The sequence below is a fragment of the Equus quagga genome, chromosome 15, assembly GCF_021613505.1.
Source record: "Equus quagga isolate Etosha38 chromosome 15, UCLA_HA_Equagga_1.0, whole genome shotgun sequence".
Lineage (NCBI taxonomy): Eukaryota > Metazoa > Chordata > Mammalia > Perissodactyla > Equidae > Equus > Equus quagga.
The window spans coordinates 20862985-20883674 of NC_060281.1; the positions used below are offsets into that span (position 1 = coordinate 20862985).

General features: G+C 39.6%; 1 protein-coding gene across 1 annotated transcript in view; it reads right to left on the reverse strand.

The window, feature by feature from the left end:
• Positions 1 to 20266, reverse strand: part of CDC5L (cell division cycle 5 like) — a 52180-nt gene extending 31914 nt beyond the window's left edge. The window contains exons 1-8 of the mRNA XM_046640036.1: positions 19997 to 20266; positions 17554 to 17657; positions 15971 to 16132; positions 15256 to 15383; positions 13774 to 13873; positions 8608 to 8826; positions 7020 to 7164; positions 5407 to 5595 (exon numbers count right to left, since the gene is read on the reverse strand). Coding sequence (XP_046495992.1) covers positions 5407 to 5595; positions 7020 to 7164; positions 8608 to 8826; positions 13774 to 13873; positions 15256 to 15383; positions 15971 to 16132; positions 17554 to 17657; positions 19997 to 20041 — 1092 coding nt within the window. The 5' untranslated portion in view covers positions 20042 to 20266. The remainder of the gene's footprint in view (positions 1 to 5406; positions 5596 to 7019; positions 7165 to 8607; positions 8827 to 13773; positions 13874 to 15255; positions 15384 to 15970; positions 16133 to 17553; positions 17658 to 19996) is intronic.
• Between the last annotated feature and the right edge of the window lie 424 nt (positions 20267 to 20690).

The following is a 20690-nucleotide window of genomic DNA, read 5'->3' on the forward strand; positions in this document are numbered from 1 at the left end:
TGGAAAACAAGATATAAAATGGCAGCGGTAGGCCTCCACATTTCAATAATCACTCTAAATGTAAATGGATTGAACTCTCCAATCAAAAGACACAGAGTGGCAGGATGAATCAAAGAACAAGACCCAACAATATGCTGCCTCCAGGAAACACACCTCAGCCCCAAAGACAAACACAGACTCAGAGTGAAGGGATGGAAGACAATACTCCAAGCTTATAATGAACAAAAGAAAGCAGGTGTCGCTATACTAATATCAGACAAAGTCATCTTCAAAGCAAAACAGATAAAGAAAGACAAAGAGGGACAGTATATAATGATAAAAGGGACTCTCCACCAAGAAGACATAACACTTGTAAATATATACGCACCCAACACAGGAGCACCAAAATTTGTAAAGCAACTCTTAACAGAACTAAAAGAAGACATCAACAACAATACAATAATATTAGGGGACCTCAACACCCCATTAACACCAACAGATAGAACATCCAGACAGAAAATCAACAAGGAAATTATAGAATTAAATGAAAAGTTAGACCAGATGGACTTAATAGATATATATAGAACACTTCATCCAAAAACAGCAGGTTACACATTCTTCTCAAGTGCACATGGAATATTCTCAAGGATTGACCATATTTTGGGAAACAAAGCAAGCATCAATAAATACAAGAGAGTTGAAATAATATCAAGCATCTTTTCTGATCATAATGCTATGAAACTAGAAATCAACTACAAGAATAAAGCAGAGAAAGGTGGAAAAATGTGGAGACTAAACAACACGCTACTGAACAAACAATGGATTATTGAAGAAATTAAAGAAGAAATCAAATATTATCTGGAGACAAATGAAAATGAGAACACGTCATACCAAATCATTTGGGATGCAGCAAAGGCAGTCCTAAGAGGGAAATTCATTGCAATACAGTCTCACCTCACTAAACAAGAAAAACCTCACATAAGCAACCTCAAACGACACCTAACAGAATTAGAAAAAGAAGAACAAACAAAGCCCAGACTCAGTAGAAGGAGGGAAATAATAAAAATAAGAGCAGAAATAAACGATATTGAAACAAAAAAGACAGTAGAAAGGATCAATGAAACAAAGAGTTGGTTCTTCGAAAAAATTAACAAAATCGACAAACCCTTAGCCAGACTCACCAAGAAAAGAGAGAAATCTCAAATAAATAAAATTAGGAATGAGAGAGGAGAAATCACAACAGATACCAAAGAAATACAAGGGATCATAAGAGAATACTATGAAAAACTATATGCCAACAAAGTGAACAACCTAGAAGAAATGGACAAATTCCTAGACTCTTACAACCTCCCCAAACTGAACCAGGAAGAAATGGAGAATCTGAATAGGCCAATCACAAGTAAAGAAATAGAAACAGTAATCAAAAACCTCCCCCAAAATAAGAGTCCAGGACCAGACGGCTTCTCTGGAGAATTCTACCAAACATTCAAAGAAGATTTAATACCTATCCTTCTCAAACTATTCCAGAAAATTGAGGAAGATGGAGCACTCCCTAACACATTCTATGAAGCCAACATCACTCTGATCCCCAAACCTGACAAGGACAACACAAAGAAGGAGAACTACAGGCCGATATCACTGATGAACATAGATGCAAAAATCCTCAACAAAATTCTGGCAAACCGAATACAGCAATACATCAAAAAGATTATACACCATGATCAAGTGGGATTTATACCAGGGACACAGGGATGGCTCAACATCCGCAAGTCAATCAACATGACACACTACATTAACAAAATGAGAAACAAAAACCACATGATCATCTCAATAGATGCAGAGAAAGCATTCAACAAGATCCAACACCCATTTATGATAAAAACTCTCAATAAAATGGGTATAGAAGGAAAGTACCTCAACATAATAAAGGCCATATATGACAAACCCACAGCCAACATCATACTCAACGGACAAAAACTGAAAGCCATCCCTCTGAGGACAGGAACAAGACAAGGGTGCCCACTTTCACCACTCCTATTCAATATAGTACTGGAGGTGTTGGCCAGAGCAATTAGGCAGGAAAAAGAAATAAAAGGAATCCAAATAGGCAATGAAGAAGTAAAACTCTCGCTGTTTGCAGACAACATGATCTTATATATAGAAAACCCCAAAGAATCCTTAAGAAAACTATCAGAAACAATCAACAGCTACAGCAAAGTTGCAGGGTATAAAATCAACATACATAAATCAGTAGCATTTCTATACACTAACAATGAACTAACAGAAAAAGAACTCAAGAACTCAATCCCATTCACAATCGCAACAAAAAGAATAAATTACCTTGGGATAAATTTAACCAAGGAAGTGAAAGATTTATACAATGAAAACTACAAGACTTTCTTGAAGGAAACTGACGATGACATAAAGAGATGGAAAGACATTCCATGCACATGGATTGGAAGAATAAACATAGTTAAAATGTCCATACTACCTAAAGCAATCTACAGGTTCAACACTATCCCAATCAGAATCCCAAGGACAATCTTTACTGAAATTGAACAAAGAATCCTAAAATTCATATGGGACAACAAAAGACCGCGAATTGCTAAAGCAATTCTGAGTAAGAGAAACAAAGCCGGAGGCATCACAATCCCCAATTTCAAAACATACTACAAAGCTACAGTGATCAAAACAGCATGGTACTGGTACAAAAACAGGTCCACAGATCAATGGAATAGAATTCAAAGCCCAGAGATAAAACCACACATCTATGGACAGCTAATCTTCGACAAAGGAGCAGAGGGCCTACAATGGAGAAAAGAAAGTCTCTTCAACAAATGGTGCTGGGAAAACTGGACAGCCACATGTAAAAGAATGAAAATTGACCATTCTTTTTCACCATTCACAAAAATAAACTCAAAATGGATCAAAGACCTAAAGATTAGGCCTGAAACAATAAGTCTTCTAGAAGAGAATATAGGCAGTACACTCTTTGACATCAGTTTCAAAAGAATCTTTTTGGACACCATAACTCCTCAGATGAGGGAAACAATAGAAAGAATAAACAAATGGGACTTCATCAGACTAAAGAGTTTCTTCAAGGCAAGGGAAAACAGCACTGAAACAAAAAAACAGCCCACTAATTGGGAAAAAATATTTACAAGCTACTTATCTGACAAAGGATTAATCTCCATAATATACAAAGAACTCACACAGCTTAACAACAAAAAAACAAACAACCCGATCAAAAAATGGGCAGAGGACATGAACAGACATTTCTCCAAAGAAGATGTAAGTATGGCCAATAGACACATGAAAGATGCTCATCATCACTAATCATCAGGGAAATGCAAATCAAAACTACACTAAGATACCACCTTACACCCATTAGATTGGCAAAAATATCCAAAACCAAGAGTGACAAATGTTGGAGAGGTTCTGGAGAAAAAAGAACCCTCATACACTGTTGGTGGGAATGCAAACTAGTGCCACTATGGAAAACAGTATGGAGATATCTCAAAAAGTTAAAAATAGAAATACCCTATGACCCAGCCATCCCACTACTGGCTATCTATCCTAAGAACCTGAAATCAGCAATCCCAAGAGTCCCATGCACCCCTATGTTCATCGCAGCATTATTTACAATAGCCAAGACGTGGAACCAACCTAAATGCCCAGAAACTGACGACTGGATAAAGAAGATATGGTATATATACACAATGGAATACTACTCAGCCATAAAAAACGACCAAATTGTTCCATTCGCATCAACATGGATGGACCTTGAGGGTATGATGTTAAGCGAAATAAGCCAGACAGAGAAAGACGAACTCTATATGACTCCACTTATAGGTGGAAGTTAACATATAGACAAGGACAACTGATCGGTGGTTACCAGGGAAAAGGGGAAGTGGGGGGAGGGCACAAAGGGTGAAGTGGTGTACCCACAACATGACTAACAATAATGTACAACTGAAATCTCACAAGGTTGTAATCTATCATAATCTTAACAAAAAATAATAAAAATTAAAAAAAAAACTGAACAAAAACCATTTCAACTTGGAATTCTATACCCAGTTATACTATTAATCAAATAAGAGGGTAGACAGTAATTTACAGATATACAATGTCTTAAAAATTCCATCTCCCATGAACCCTTCCTTAGAAAGCTACTGAAAGACCCGCTTCACTAACAAGGAAGTAAACAAAGACAGAGGTGATCCAAGGGACTTTCCAGGGTGACAGTGAAGAGACACCAAGAGACGTAAACAACTACTTGCTGTAAACAAGTTTCTTGCTATAAACAAGATCTAAAGAGTAATTAGTCCAGACTAGAACATTCAGAAGTTCTGGGAAAGACTTCTTCAAAAAGATGAGAATACCTAAAATTTGACCAGATTTCAGGAGATTTCCATAGTGAGTATAAGTCTAGAGTTGAATTAGTGCTAAGTAATCAGAAAATTTAGCAACTGGATAAAACAAGTATTAACTCAAAGACAAACAAAATACTGTACAATCAAGTAATTATAAGGTACTTTGTGGCTCAGCAATGAATACGGTTTACAGTCATAAAGTAAATCATGAATATGGAGCTAACCGAACTATAATGGAAGTTTGATATATATACTATAATGGAAGATGGGGAAATGGAAAGAGCATAATGCATGATAGAGGCAGAGTGTGTGAGAGAGCCAAATATTCAAATTCTAGGTGGAATAATGCCTACAACTGAAAAAAATCAACAAACATGCAACAACTATCTTAGCAATAAGGATAAAAACAAAGAGCTATTATTAAGTGGTGCTTCTAGAGAGCAAGTGATGAGGGGCACGATTATTTTTCTTACTAAACCTTACAGGATTATTTGACTCCTGAATCAAGACCTTAAAATTATATCCTAACTATTAGAGAAGAGGAAACGAGACGTGAGGGTGCTAAGGGACTCAACAGCGTTTTCTTAGGTTTGGCTATCCTCCGGCAGGCAGACACACTAGGAACAGAGTGTACCCCCCGAGTGTAAAGGAGAAGGTGGGAAACAGGACTGATGACAGCCTATGCCGAGCTAAGTACGGAAATGCAAGGAAGTTTTAAAAATTACTGACTACATGTCTGATTTCTGTCCAGGATTGCTAGGCAACGTGAAATTTTTAAACGCTATGCTTTACTGACAGGTACTAAAGACTAATGAAAGCAGAAGGGCTGGCTTCAAAAAAAACTATGAATTAATAAGTGTAGAAAAGAAATCACCTAATTACTGAATCTGCTGATTTAGCTTCCCTACTACAGAAATCTCTAGGACCTATGCCCTGGGGACTCAGTTTCAAACTGTCTACACTAAAGGAAACAAAACCAAACCACTTCGTGCTCTCTTTCGAAATACTTTTAAGGACAATAAAGTGAAAGGCTCATTCCACTATGACAGCTTACCTGCAGAATTCTGTCCTGGGAAGCTGGTGTTCGTGGCGTTCTAAGAGCAATGCTGTTGTTGGTGACGTTGTACTCAGACAAAAGAGTACTCGAAGCAGAGTTTGTTATGCCAGATTCCTCGGCAGTTTGACGTGCAATTTCACTTGCTTGGCCTACTTTTACAACTTCCTGAAGTTCTGCATCTGAAATCTAGAAAGACACAATTATCACAGTAAGCAATATTTTAACCAGAGAACAACACAGCTTAAGACTTCCATATTCCAGAAAATGAACCACTGGAGCTGTATGATAAGTAAAGGGGTTCATTGTACTACTCTTTTTACTTCTTGCGGGTTTGAAAATATCCACAATAAAGTTTTTAAAAATCTTCCCTATATAATGTAAGGGGGAAATTCCACATATGATATAGTATCAAGCTGTGAAGTCTTGTATTCCTATACTGAAATTCTTTCAAATCAACCAATATATCAATATACCAAGAACACGAAATAACAGTGTTTGTACAAAACTACTTATCAATGAGGGGGAGAGGGGATGATTGAAAACCAATTAAAATATCACACACAGAGAGGGTCTCCTAGGCCACAAGATTCCGAAGAAAACCAAAAGATGTTATCTTAGTAATTTTACTAAAATAAATATCCTAAGGAGTACTAAGAAAAAAAATTACAGGCAAAATCTCAATTTAAGAAATATCACTACTGGGGGCCGGCCCCGTGGCCAAGTGGTTAAGTTCTCGGGCTCTGCTTCGGAGGCCCAGCGTTTCGCTGGTTGGAATCCTGGGTACAGATAAGGCATCGCTCATCAAGCCACGCTGAGGCAGCATCCCACATGCCACAACTAAAAGGACCCACAACTAAAAATACACAACTATGTACTGGGGGGCTTTGGGAGAAAAAGGAAAAATAAAATCTTAAAAAAAAAGAAATATCACTACTAGGAATGGCAGCATCTGACACAATCATTTTGTTTGTACCCAAGAGTTGACACAGCCAGTGTTCTCTACGGGGAAAGAAGCTCCTCTGGCCTAAGCCCATCCTTCTGCTCCATTAAACTGTCTAGTTCTACAGAGCGTACTACTCAAAACAAAGCAAGAGCTTATCGAAAATTCCATGTTTCTGACCAATTATAATTAAGTCAAAGGAGCAGAGCCTATGATAAGCTGAATGAGGGAATGTTTCTCTCTCTCTTCTCTGCAACTCCCACGCTGATTCTCACAGCTATTGTCTCAAAGAGAAGGATGCCACAACAAAGAATCCCCTAAAAGAAAGCAGCCTGAAGTCCACAAGCCAAACAACACCTTTTTCCTGGTCACTACAAAAAAGTGGCCCCGAGCCCTAACCTGCCGACAAATTGCTAAGAGCTGACAATCACTCACTAAACCATCAATCAGCAGTTTAAGGCCTGATATAATAACTTACACAGAGAAGCTGTTGCTTATTTATCACACTACATCACATGAGTTATTTTTATGTGGCTCATCTATTACGCTGTTAGTTTCTTAGGGGCACCCAGCACCTAGCAAAAGCCTGGCACGCAGGCCTGCAAACACTGCCAAATAAATGATAAGCAGATGAGTTCACACAATGAAAAAACTGCTTTTATCTGATTACCTGAGGGGCAGGAAGTACTAGTTTGCTTCTCTTTTTAGTAAATTCAGAAACACCGCTAGTTTGAAGAATAGCTGATGGTAAATCAGATTCTTTTTTCCTTTTCAAGTGCTGCTTGTCTTTTTTTCTATCTCTTCCTTCTTTTTCACTGTCATGGGTCAGGTAGAGAAGACATTTTTAGAAGTTATATACAAGCAATGACATTAAAAGCCATATACATACTCATACACTTGAACAAAATAATCCCATTCCTAATAAAATTACTAACAAAAAGACAACAACTATATATATTAACTTATTCCCTATGCCGTTACCTACCCACTATATTCAAGGGGAACGCAGACTCAGAACAGCAATAGAATTATTAAGAAAATAGGATATACTAAGCAATTTAAATACTAAGTGTTAAGATTATCTAACTATAAAGGGTATGATGATAAGCAAAATGTTACATATAATGTCAAATAAAAACAAAAAACTATTCCTATATCATGCTTATATTCATATAAAAATATGTACACACACAGGAACATGATGAAGACCAGTATACAAAAGGGAAAACAAATATACAAATATACAGTATACAAAAAGGGAAACAAACACATGAAGGTGACAGAATTAAAACATTGCGAATTTTTTAATTTCCCTTGGAAGCTGTTATTCCACTATCTGTTATGTTTTTAATTCACAAATTTTTTTAAAAGGATATTTAAGTGCTGACAAATGACACTAAAAAGTTGTCAGGAAGTCTAAAGCCAAGCTCTAAGCTGTCTTTTAATGCTCCGGGAACACCTCCTCCCCCTCGCATGTCATCCTCTTCCCCCACCTAGTCGACTCCTTCCACAAGATTCGGCTTCGTCTTCAATCTCTGTTTGCACAGGCTACCTAAAGCAAAGTCCTAATTTGAGAAATACATACAATGTAGTACATCCAAGAAAATCCTGTTCAGAGGCTGACATCTGTTGTTCAGTGACAATTCATGTCAACAGAAATGGAAGGTCAATCAGGGAGAAGAAAACTAAAAATCTGACAATCATAAATGGTTCTCCCCATAATATTCCAATATGAAAACTAAAGAAAGTCTAAAAATTCCTAAAAATAGGCAAAATCCTCTGTACCCTAACGCAAACATTTTATAAATATACCTACTTATCCCCATTAAGTAAAAAAGATTTAAGAATGCATCAGTAATTTTTTTCTTTGAATTTCATTTTAAGAAAAACAAGATAAAATTTTCACCAGAAAAGACTAAACAAACCAAACCAGATTTTGACAAATTCCTTCAGGCCATTAGTAAAACAACTAATCTATTCACAAATGTACATAAATATTAAATTGTGACTCAAGTGAGTAGGCAGTTCACTAAGAACCAAGTGCCAACATTTCAAGAGATGCAAAGAGCATTCTGTGCTAACAACATGACAGCCAGGGTCACTAGTTTTCTCAGAAAGGTGAATCCATTAAATAAAAACAAGTGTCATGTAGGCCACATTGTGCTTCGTACAAATCTGGCTCGGACAAGGATAATACCTAGCCCTCCATAAAATTCCTACTATACTTTCCCATTTCCAAAATCAGAAAGGCAACTTACGATCTCAGCTCTCCATCAAGATCCTGTTGTCTTAGTTTTCTGAAATCTGCATCAAGAGCCTGGTAGTTTTCCTCAGAAGTATCATAGAAACCAAGAGCAGGCTTTTTTTCAAATGGGATTTCAGCATTATAATCAACTCCTCTCTTCTTTTTTCTCTTCTTCTGAATTTCTATGCCAGCTGCTCGCAGTTCCCGTCTCTTCTGGAGGGCAGCAAGACGCCTAAAGAAAAAGAACACAGGGTCACCTTGAAAATCACACACCATGGGGAAGGGATGGATCATCCAACTGAGTTAAGAAAACTATGTGGTTATTTGGGGAAGAAATATTTACTTAAATTCCCACTTCACACCATTCACTAAAATAAATTCTAGTTTTGATTTAAAGATACATACTCAATAAAGCAAAAAGAAAAACTAGAAGGAGCTCTAAGTAATTATGTATCTTATCTCTGGATGGGACCATACTTAATACAACTAAAGGCAAAGGAAAAGATAAACAGCTTTGAATTTTTTTTTCAAGATTGGCACCTGAGCTAACATCTGTTGCCAATCTTTTTTTTTTTCTTCTTCTCCCCAAAGCCCCCCCGTACATAGTTGTACATTCTAGTTGCAGGTCCCTCTGGTTGTGCTATGTAGGACGCTGCCTCAGCATGACTTGATGAGCAGTGCTAGGTCCACACCCAGGATCCAAACCGGCAAAACCCTAGACTGCTGAAGTGGAGCACATGAACTTAACCACTCAGCCACAGGGCCAGCCCAACAGCTTTGAATTTTAAATTTTATATCTCTGTAGCACTATTTTTTAAAGAATCATAAGACAAAATTAAAAGGCAAGTAACAGAAAAAATAATTGAAATTAATATTAGGAACAGCTAGATAAAAAGAATCTATGCAAGTTTTTAAAAAATGAATCCCAAGGAAAAAAAGGAACAAAAGGAAAGAAACAGTCCACTAAGGAAAAAAAATGCAAGAAACTAAAATAACAAAAGGTGGACGTAATAACTAAAGAATCACAAATTAAATCAGGTACAATTCTGCATATCTAATTAACAGTGTTCAGTTTGTTTCAATGGCAAGGGTACAAAAAGTGGACAGTCTCCCACAACAGTAATGAGAAAGTAAACTACTACAGCTTTCCCCAAAGAGAATTTGAAAATATAATAAAGTTTTTCACATTTTTAACCCAGTGATTTCACTCCTCAGCCCTCAGCCTGAGGAAATAAAAAGGAACATGAATAAGGCCTTAGCTACAAGACTGTTCACGGAGCACTGTCCTAAGAGCAGATACTGAACACAACCTAACCATCCAACAAGAAATCAGTTAAGAGAATTTACAACACAGCTACAAGGTAGGACGCTATACAGCCATCCACGTAACCTTTAAAAAACCTGTAAATCTGCTCTGATGTGGAGAAATACTCAAAGCATGCTGCTACATAAAAAATACTACAAAGTTTACATGTTACAGAGCAACATGTAAAAATTACATGCATATCTACCAGTGAAGACATGCATGGGGAGACGTAAAGGACAACCACCAAAATACGAACAGGGATCATCACTGGAGGTGGGAATTTCATTTAGTTTTTACTTTTTTCTTTGTACCTTCCCATGATGCTATAATCTTAAAGATTTAATGATGAGAAAAGTTATTCACAATATTAAAGGAGGGAAAACCAAGTTAAAAAACAGTATAAAGAGGTAACTTCCAGCATGAGGCTCTGCAGACCCACTCCTCAATGAAACTCCTGAAAGTTAGTTAAAAAAATTAAGTCTCTAGAAAGGACCCTAAGGAGATACAGCAAATGAAGAAACATTTATTCAAGAAAATCTACTAAAATTCAGTGAGACAAGTGAGAGCCTGCGATATTTGAATCAAGACCCATTCCCTCCCCTCTTCCCCCTCCCCGCTCAGAGTCAGAAATTCCACTCCCCCTGGTGCAGCCAAGAACACAGGGCTCTCTCTGCCTCCAGCTCCCAGGAGGGCTTTCAGCCAGGAGAGGCAGGACGTCAGCATTTCTCAGCCTATCTCCAGACACCTGCTGCACAGGTGAAGAGTGGCCCACAAGGAGGGCCTTTCTTCTGCCCAGACAGAGGCTCTGTCTCGGGCACAGTGCTGCTGAGCATACTGGAGCCCCAAAAGCATTTGCCCCAGCTTGTGGGATGAGGGTTCCATGCAGGTGAGGCAAGCCAAGGAGACGTGGGGCTGCTGCCCACACCACCACCTCCCCGACCAAGCACTCAGCTCCTAAAGTAGGGGTGTCACTTAGAGACAAGCACATCAGAGCCTAGGGGTACAAGAGAAAACTCCAAATCTCGCCCCAAAGAAACTGCCTTCATTTGCAAAAGAGTATGGAGAAGTTCAACCCTAAGGGCACTCTCAAAAACAATGGAAGTTGTGGTGAAAGGAAAACGGGAAGAAACCAATAGATTCATTGGAGATATAGGCTAAACTGTTGCCAGAGAGAAACAAATGAAGAGAAAAGTGAGAGGAGCCCTCCTGGGGTATCAAACACGGATCTCAGAACTACCCCTTCAAAGGAGCCCCAATTTGACTGGATCAGCTTGTGGAGCAATTTACGCCCCAAGACATCGTTGAAAACAATACAGCAATCAGCTGGCAATTAGTAGTTTAACAGCTGGGTGCAGCCAGGGAAAAAGATGTCAAAAAAAAGTCCTGTCAAAACCACAGCATCCCGGGGTGACTGGGCATACCGAAGACTGAGCCCCCATGAGGAGCAACATCAGAGGCTTCGCATTTCTGGGGGGGAGGGAAAGGGGGAATAGACCACTAAAATAATCCAGCCAGTCACTAAACAAGTAAACAAGCAAGTAACAATAACAATAACACCCAGAACTGCTAGAATATATCACCTAAAGTGTCCAGTTCCCAAAAAAACTCTGAGACACGCAAGCAAACAAGAAAGCAGGACCTACACACCAGAAAAAAAACAGAAAATGCCTGTGAGCAACCAGATGTCAGATTTAACAGACTTCAAAGGAGCCATTATAAACATGTTCAAAGAACAAAAGAAATCATGATGGAAATGTGCATCAAATAGAGACAATCAATAAAGAGATGGAAATGATTAAAAAGAACCAAATAGAAATTCTGGAGTTGAAAAGTAGAAACCTGGAATGAAAACTTCACTAGAGGGGCCCAACAAGAGATTCAAACTGACAGAAGAATTACCAAAGTTGAGGACAGATGGATAAAGATTACGGAATCCAAAGAGAAAAAAAGAATGAATATGAACATAGCCTCACAGAACGTGGAATGTCATTAAGTGAACATATGCACAACAGGAATACCAAAAGCAAAGGAGAATAAAATATTTGAAGAAATAATGGTTGAAATTTCTCAAATTTATCGAAAACCATTAACCTACACATCCAGGAAGTTCAACGAACTCCAAGTAAGATAAACATAAAGAAGTTGACAACCAGAAATATCACATTAAAGATGCTGAAAGCCAAAGACAAGGAGAAAATCTTGAAAGCAGCAAGAGAAAAATGACTCATCACTTACAAGGGAACCCCAATAAGATTAACAGCTAACTTCTCATCAAAACAGTATATACAGTATGATCCAATTTTAGACAAATGTGACTGTGTGTGTACATACACAAAAATGTACATCTACACTGAGAGAGAGGAAGGTTTAGGAAGATATTTCAAAAGTAAAGTAATTTCATTCTTCAAATAAAGGAAATGACGACTTCAAATGACATTAGAAAACCTTTACAACACAATGCTAAATGAGTATAACCAAGCTACATATAGCATTATATCAACCATGCCCCCAGAAAAAAATAGTACACCACCAAAGGAAAAGTGTACTAGCTTTGTTATAAAACGGATCTGTAATTTAGCATTCAAAGTAAATAGGCCTGCGTTGCATTTTACATACAGACCAATCTAGTCTATTACAAGACACATGTACAACACAAGTTATAAAGATGTATAGATTCTACAAGAAAATCTAAAACAAAGTGTAGGGTAAATTTAAATCTGCAAAAATTTATTTAAAGCAAGCAACATCAGCCACACTTGGAGATTTTTCATATACGCACTTGCTACATCCATGGCCCAATCCACATGGCTAAAAAGGTAAAAAAATTTGGTCCCGAAACCACCACGGATGAAAACAGAAAAGTGAATTTTTTTCAACCTTACTCACATTACTTAACCATAAATAGTGTAGAGAATAGAAAGGTGACTGAGACTGGAAAGAAAATTTAGTACCTCCTTTTGGTTTGTTTACTGTCTCAGGCCAGTCATATTCCCATCATAAGTAACTATTCTGGGCTAGCGATTGGCCAGCTATGCCAACAAGCATCCTCAGGCATGAAAGAATCCTCCGTCCCAGGATCTGGCACTCCAAAGCTATTACTGGGGAAACCATCAACACAATGCTAGTCATCAGGTCAGGAAGCACTTCCCAACTCTGGGACCAGAAATGGCAGCTGCGTGGCTAGAGAGGTTATTCCAAAATGCCTGAATTCCAAAAGCTAATAAGCTCTTATACAGTTCAGGTTTTCACTTTTATCCGCTTCATCTTGGTTTCTGGGCCATTAGGAATGTCGTCAATCATGAATCCAACCAAAAGGGAAAAAGAAGAGGAAAGTGAAGAAAACCTTGAGCAGAAGGCAATACTGAAGTCCACTCACTTTTTAAATGAAAATTTCTATGAGAGCCTAAAATTTGGTTCAAGGCTCATTATTAACCCCCTCTACGTTCAGCTGAGTTTCCTGTTTCACAGCCCGCGCCTGCCCAACACTAATCAAGGAGAGTAACTAACCGGCAGTCACGTAAAAGTCACACGGCCTTGTGTGTCCTGTAGCCATCTGACTCTAAGACGGCTAAAACAGATGAAGCTCTCATGCTAACAGAACAAATCCAACATACCACGTGAAACATCTAGGCATTACTTCTGCCATGTCTTACAAAATTTTTTGAAATATATTTTTTTTCCATAACTATTCTGAAATGGTTAGGGAGAAAAATATATAAGACTTTTCCAAAGTAATAAAGAAATTAAGAATATCAGCAAAATTGGAGTTACGCAATTCTAATTATTACTCACCCAACAGGGTTGATAAATCATGCAGTTCTACTGGGCCTGAGGATGCAGAGACTAATCACCTATGGACGGAAACAAGCATACCTTGCTTCTTCCAACTGTTTCTCTCTTGCTTTCCTCTTGGCTTTCTTTCCCTGAGTATTAGCCAGGCGGGCTCTAGCTTCAGAAAGCATCTCAAGTTCATCTGCAAAAATAAAGAGAAGAAAAACTAAGTTCTCCTCCAGCAGAAGCAAGGTACGTGAGACACATCCCCTAGTGCTTAAGATGAGAAAAACCATAAATACAATTATATGGTGTAGCATAAAGGAAACAGCTTGCATTTTGAAGTCAGAGCAACCTAAGGTAAAAGCCAGGTCCACCACTTGCTAGCTATGTGACCCTGGATAACTTATTTTACCCTCCCCCAGTATTTTTCATCATCTATAAAATGGGAATAACAACTCCTACTTTATAGGGATGTTGAGAAGAGCTAAGTAAAACGAAATAAGTAAAACATCTAGCAGGTATTCATTAAACAGTGGCTAAAATCACCATATCCTTCATTTTCATCAACTAACTGGCACAGCACAAATTGTGAAATAATATAAAAACTACTATATAATTATAAGGGAATTGATAATCTTCAGTAAATACACCTTTTTTCCTCAAAACTATTTCTCTCCCTCTAATATATTTTCTATGACTTGCCAGAGTAGAATAAATTTCATTTCTGATGCCTGTTCCTATACAAGGCTGTCCAACGGAATCAAAAGGGAACTTTCTAAAAAACTCAGATTCCAGGATTACCTCCCCACTCCCCAACTGACGGACTCAGATTCCCTAGGGAGGCTCTGGTACCTGTATTGTTAAATGTTTACCATGTGACACGATGCAGGCAGCCTAGCCACAGTCTACCTTTGGGAACCACTATGTTCAAACTTTTAAATTTTAAAAACTCAACAAATATTCACTGAATGCTTCACAACAACCCTGTGAGGTAAGATAAATATTATTATTCTCCATCTGGTAGGAAAGAGAATCAAAGCTCAGAGAGATTTATATGACTTGCCTAAGGCGAAATAGCCAGTAAGTGGCAGACAGGGTCTAAAATCCAGTTCCTCTGATTCCTGATTCAACGTCTCAAAGAGGCATCGTAAGTCTCCATCACAGTACTGTGGTGCTGCCTCTTCACAAAGATTAAATTACCTGCCTAAAGTCAAAGTAGTAGTTAACAGGAGGACTGGAGCGCAAAATCCCGACTTGTTGTCTCTCTGAAGAACAGGAACAAGAATACAGAATCCTCAAGGGTTTACCTCTAGCCTCTAGGAAATCTACCTGGTAGTTTTACACTGCTTAATTTATTAAAGGAATCGAAAAATCAGAAGATGAAGGGACACCGTCCAAAAAGACCAATTCCTCTATAACAGAAGACTGGACACGTTTAGAAAGAGCCTAAGAACAGCAACTGCAGACAGAACTGGGGTTCTAAAAAGCCAGAGGAGTTGAGAAAGGAACTGAAAGCGTTCAAAGAGGCTTGAGGAGCCTATGATTACCAAAGAAATAAATTTCTCACAAGCATACGCCTACCCTCGTCCATATCTATTGGATCAGGCCGTGCTGGTTTTGTTTCTGGATTTGGATCTATTTCTCCAGGTTTTAGTTTTCGTGGATCATCCGTTGTTTCCTCTTCATTGTCTCTTTGGGCAGCTTTATCTCTAGAGGAGAGCCCAGAGGAGTTAGTCTTAGAAAAACACCAGCTAGTCTTAGAAACAGTAGGTTTCCCAGTGCTGGCACTCTTTTCTTTCAAGCTCAATGGATGGGCATTAACAAAATACTGCATTTCTACTACTGCTTCACCTGAAAGAGATGGTATTAAAATTCTAATTTCAGTGTTTCCATTCACCATGAAACAGGATCCAAGCAGCTCCTTAATCACAAATGCAGTAGAGCCATACAAATAAAAGAACTTTTAGTAAAGAACCAAGATCTTCTGATGGTCAACTTCAGGAGGACAACTATGAGTGATTTTTATTTGCTTTTTTATTATTTTTTTCTCAGCTGTGCTATGATGGACATGTATAATTTTATAACATTTCTAAATTATTCTCTTAAAAAGTATATAACAGAAGACATAATTCTGATCAACCACAGGAAATTAGGAGTATATAATCCAATAGCTTCGGCTCTTCTGGCTTTACTCAGATCTGCAACCACATGTTTAAAGACAAAAAACGTTAAGTTTATTCAGCCTCATTGAGAAGATAGACACACATTTTAATACTGCTTTTGGAGATTCACTTACAGAAGAAATTCATAGTGTTCCAGGCACTGAGCAGCTGTTCTCCCAATGATTGGAGCAATGGTCCTCCACTGAGTTGGCATCAACTTGGCCAAGTGCAATAGTTTTTCCTCTTCTTCTCTGGACCATTCTGTTTTCTTAATGCTTGGATCCAGCCACTCATACCTATTAAAAAGATACCACTTTATACATTAATCAATCACCTAGCATGAATATCCCATTTACACATTAGAGACACTGACTTCTAGTGTCTAAAAAATACAAGCTAACTCATCCTTCAACTACAAAAGCTGCTATTTTTTACAACTGAATATTCACTGCTTGGTTAAACTCACCCCATTCAATATTCCCCATCCCACCAAATTCTAATGTATTTTAATCATGCAAGGTTAGTGATACTTAAAAAGGTAACTTGACTGAGACATGATCATATGCCTTCTTTCCCAAATATCAATTGTTTTCATTTATTTTACACTTTACTGGAGGTTTTGAAATTATCTGCAAATAAGACAATACCACCTCACATTTTTATAGTGTTTCTGGTTTTCACAGCACTTTCTCCCACTTTGATTTGATTCTCACAACACCTTGGCTTACTTCCTTAAGCATCCGACTTACACTCACTAAATGCTTTTCAGTATCATATCCTTTTGTTTGGTGTGTTTTTAAATTTAAATAAAACTACTATGTCATCCTCTGTCTTTCCTAATGCCCCACCCAACCCATCTTTTCCATCCAGTCTACTCAGCTGGATGAGAGGCTGGCAAACAAGATTTAAGCACTCCCAAACACTGGGGCAGGAGCTTAGCTCCACTAAGAAAAGCAGAAATCAGAACCACTTCTTCACGCTGAAGACCATCTTCCTCTTTGGGGTCCAATCCCTACATTCTGATCCTTTCCCCTACCCCGGTGCCTAGGAAATTAGGTCACTCTTGTTCAATCCAAAATAAGATTCTAGTACTACATGGGTCAGGGCTGGCGCCAGATCACTCAGCAAAAACACAGGCAAAGAGCTTACCGTGTCCACTATGCTGTGACTTAAAAGAGGAAAGAACAGGTGTAGTGTTGGCTTACGTTATATTGTGAGGTATCAAATATAAAATATTTCAACTGTATTAATGAGGAAACTCAACTACTGTGAGCTGGCCTAGAAAATTAACCACTATTTACCATCTATTTCTTTGGGAAAGTAAATTCTAAAACAACCAACTTATAAACTTTTGGAACACATCCATTTATAAGCTGGGATCCCACCATCCCTAAAAGTAGATTTATTTTATGCTTGATAATGCACTCTCAGACACATTAACTCATTTGAGCCTCGTACCTCCATCAGTCAGCACCCAGCACTATTATCTCTAACTAGGAGAAAACTGGGGCAGGATGGAGGGGATAGAAAAATGGCTTGCCTAAGATCACACAGGCAGCAAGTGACAGCTAAGTCTTAAATCTAAATTCCCACCTCCCACTCCATACTTTCTGTTATATCACAACGCCTGCTTTCTTTGCTAAGGTTCAAAGAACTGACATTTTCTTCATCATAATTAAGGTCATTTACTGTTTTCCACTCATTAACTGGTACATACCATCTGGCTTTGCACTGCTTTGCTGATTTTCTATGCAGCAATGAGGCAATCCTAGACCACTGGTTTTTCCCATATTTCATTACCGCTGCTTTCAGAATTTCATCCTAAAAAAAAGTGTCAAAGAAAAACAGTATATTCAATCACGAAACTCCAACTGAGAAAAGACAAAATTTAAATTAACTCTGACAGGGTTGCTAGGGAGAAAGAGAGAGACATAAACACCCACACACATACTGTAGGTTAAAAAAAAGAAGAAAAACTTCATTTACTATAATAATAAACAGCAAGCCAGAATCAGCAAAATACAAGAAATTAAGAGGAAATCCCTTAGAAGGACATCATACCCTCCGTTACACACAACACCCCCCCCCCCCAATAAATTGGGAGTGGGTACAGCCCAATCTGAGAAACTCTACTTGATAGGGCTTAACAAAAAGTATTCTCCAATGCATAGCCGTCATTCTTTTGAAAAGGGTACAGCTCATTCATTTACTCATTCATTCAGAAAACATTTCCCAAACACCTACCTTGTACCAGGTCATGAGTACTTAGGGAAAGAGAATCGAAAAGGCCACAGCCAGCCCTCAAGAAGCAAGTCAAGAGTATGGTGAATCTATTCTCCAATCCAGGTTTCCTGTCTCCAGTTTACAAATGGCATTTTCTCTCTAGTCCTATAACCCTTGCTCTGACCCAAGAATCAGCATCTCAGGTCTCCCCCACCTCACCAGTCACTTCTGCCTCCAGTCTCCCCCAGTCTCCAGATACTATTTCACCAGGGCACCCATTCCGATACAGAATTCAACATTCCCAGGGAAGCCTGGCAAGCTAAGCCACAGACTCCAGGCATAAGAGAGCCATAGATGAATGCACCGGAGGCATTTTACTCTTAGGCTTTTTTCCACAATGAACTTGTGCTACATGGCTCATTCATACATGGGCCACTCCACCACCACCCGTGTCCCCATCATCAGAGATTTAAAAAGACTGCAAGGCTTCAGCCACTGCATAGGAATCCTGCTGTTACTTGCTCTTGTACATCTGTCTCTCCCCCAGAAGTCATCTCTTCTCCAATTCAAATAGCCTGTTTCCCTCTGTGCAAACTGCGAGGCAAGGCTGCTGTGGACTTTATTTGTAACTTTGTGGCAGTACTGCTATACTTAAACACGTCTTCAACTAAGCATACACAGCAGTTATCTACCCTGCTAGATTCATTCAGCACACATTTGCTAGGCAACCTACTTCATGTTGGTTACTGTCCTAGGTTCTAAGGATACCAACTGCAATGCTGTCTGCTGGGGGAAAGAAACAGCAATTAGCACTTACTGAAAGACTACTACATGCCAGACTCTGTTCTAAATGTTCCAAATGTACTGACTCATTTAATCCTCAAGAGAGGTAGGTAGTATCATCCCCATTAGAAAAATAAGAAAACTGAAGCTCTGAGAGGTTATTAGAAACTTACCAGCACCACAGAGAAGGATGTGATGCTTGCAAAAGGACAAAGTAAGCTATAACAAATGGATGACAGAGGTGCCATGGGACCCCTGGGGGTGCAAATAATTCCAACAGGGCAAATGGGCAAAAATTCCAAATAGTGTTTCTGAACTGGGTTTTGAAGGATGGTGAGAAAGATGCCAAGCAGTAGGAGAATATTCCAAGAAAGCACAAGATGTAAAAAGACAGAGCATGGAAAGATAATGATGTGCTCCGGAAACCAACAAATTCAGCACACTGTGAACACAAAAGGCACTAAAATCTTATTTCTATTTTGCCCCCTCTCTTCTGCCCTTTGGCTCACGACTGGCATTATCCACTACATTTCTGGAAGCAAAGAGACTACGGTAAGCAGTTTGTCCTATCTGGCTTCTATCCAGGCTGAGGCGGAGGGGCAGGAAGAGACAGGCCCCGGGATCTGTCAGGAGGGCAGACAAATTATGCCTTGATAACAGATAACCGAGAGATGGGGGCAGAAACGGGCTCGGTGAAGCTGGAACTGAAACTGCTTCCCCTCTACAAGAAAGTCAATGAAAAAACAAAGTTGTGGCCACAGCACTTGTTTATTTTTGAGTATGAGAGACTGGCACGGCGCCCGGGCTGCGGGACACGGATGTCCCAAAAGACCAACTCTCGCTGATGTCCTAGTTCCCCCTCCACACTGAGTTCCTCCAGGGCGGGGGGGCGCGTCCCCAATTCAACAAATGTCCACGGCGTGACTAACAAGTGCCTGACACGTAGTCAGGGGTTAAACCACGGTCCTGGTCCTGGAGGCGATCAGATAACGCCAGGCCTGGCACAAGGTAAGGGCCCAGAGGGTTGGCCCCGCGCTGCCCCCCAACGCAGCCCCCAAAGGGCACATCCTCCACGCCTCCCCGACCTCCGCGCGCCTGCGCACAAGCTGCCAGAAGGGGCGGAAGGCAGCGGACGGCGGGAAAAGGGGACTTACCTCGGTATTCCTCCACACGCCCCCCTTGATCATAATTCGAGGCATCTTGGCGGCGGGGTGTCACGGCAAGCGGCCGAGGGGAGCTTCAGAGAAGTAGTAATGGCGCTGCGGCCGCGGAACCCAAAGCGGCCACTTCCTCCAGGCGCGACCTTCTGCTTTGAAGGGATGTGCGCAGGCGCAAGGGAGAGGACGTGGGGGAGCAGAGTAGCAAGTCTCGCGAGAACTCGGGTGGCTGAAAGGCAGTAAGTGCCTTGTTAAAGCGCTAGTCTAGGAAGACTGACAAAAAAGCATCAAACCACCCTGATAGAAGCGTCCTACGCCCCGCGCATATCCAAAACAGGTTGGAGGAAACCACGGCTCTCGCGAGATACCGACCGTGGCTCCCTGCGGAGAATGTAGCGGTGGAGTTGGTCGTGACGTCACCTCGTGGCAGAGAATGGGAACGTCGCACGGGTAGAGTTTCAGCCCAGTTGATCTAAAAAGAGCTTTGTTAATTTATTAACTTAGCGCTTTAGTAGGCATTTAACTAATAGGAATTTATTCATAGGATACTCAGGAAAAGGCAAGAGCTTATTAAGCCTAATCTTCCTACCCTGTAAAATAGATAGTAATACAATAGTACCATCCTCATAAGGTGTCCTAAGGATTAAATGAGATCATAAACCTAGTGCAGTATCTGATACATAACAACCGC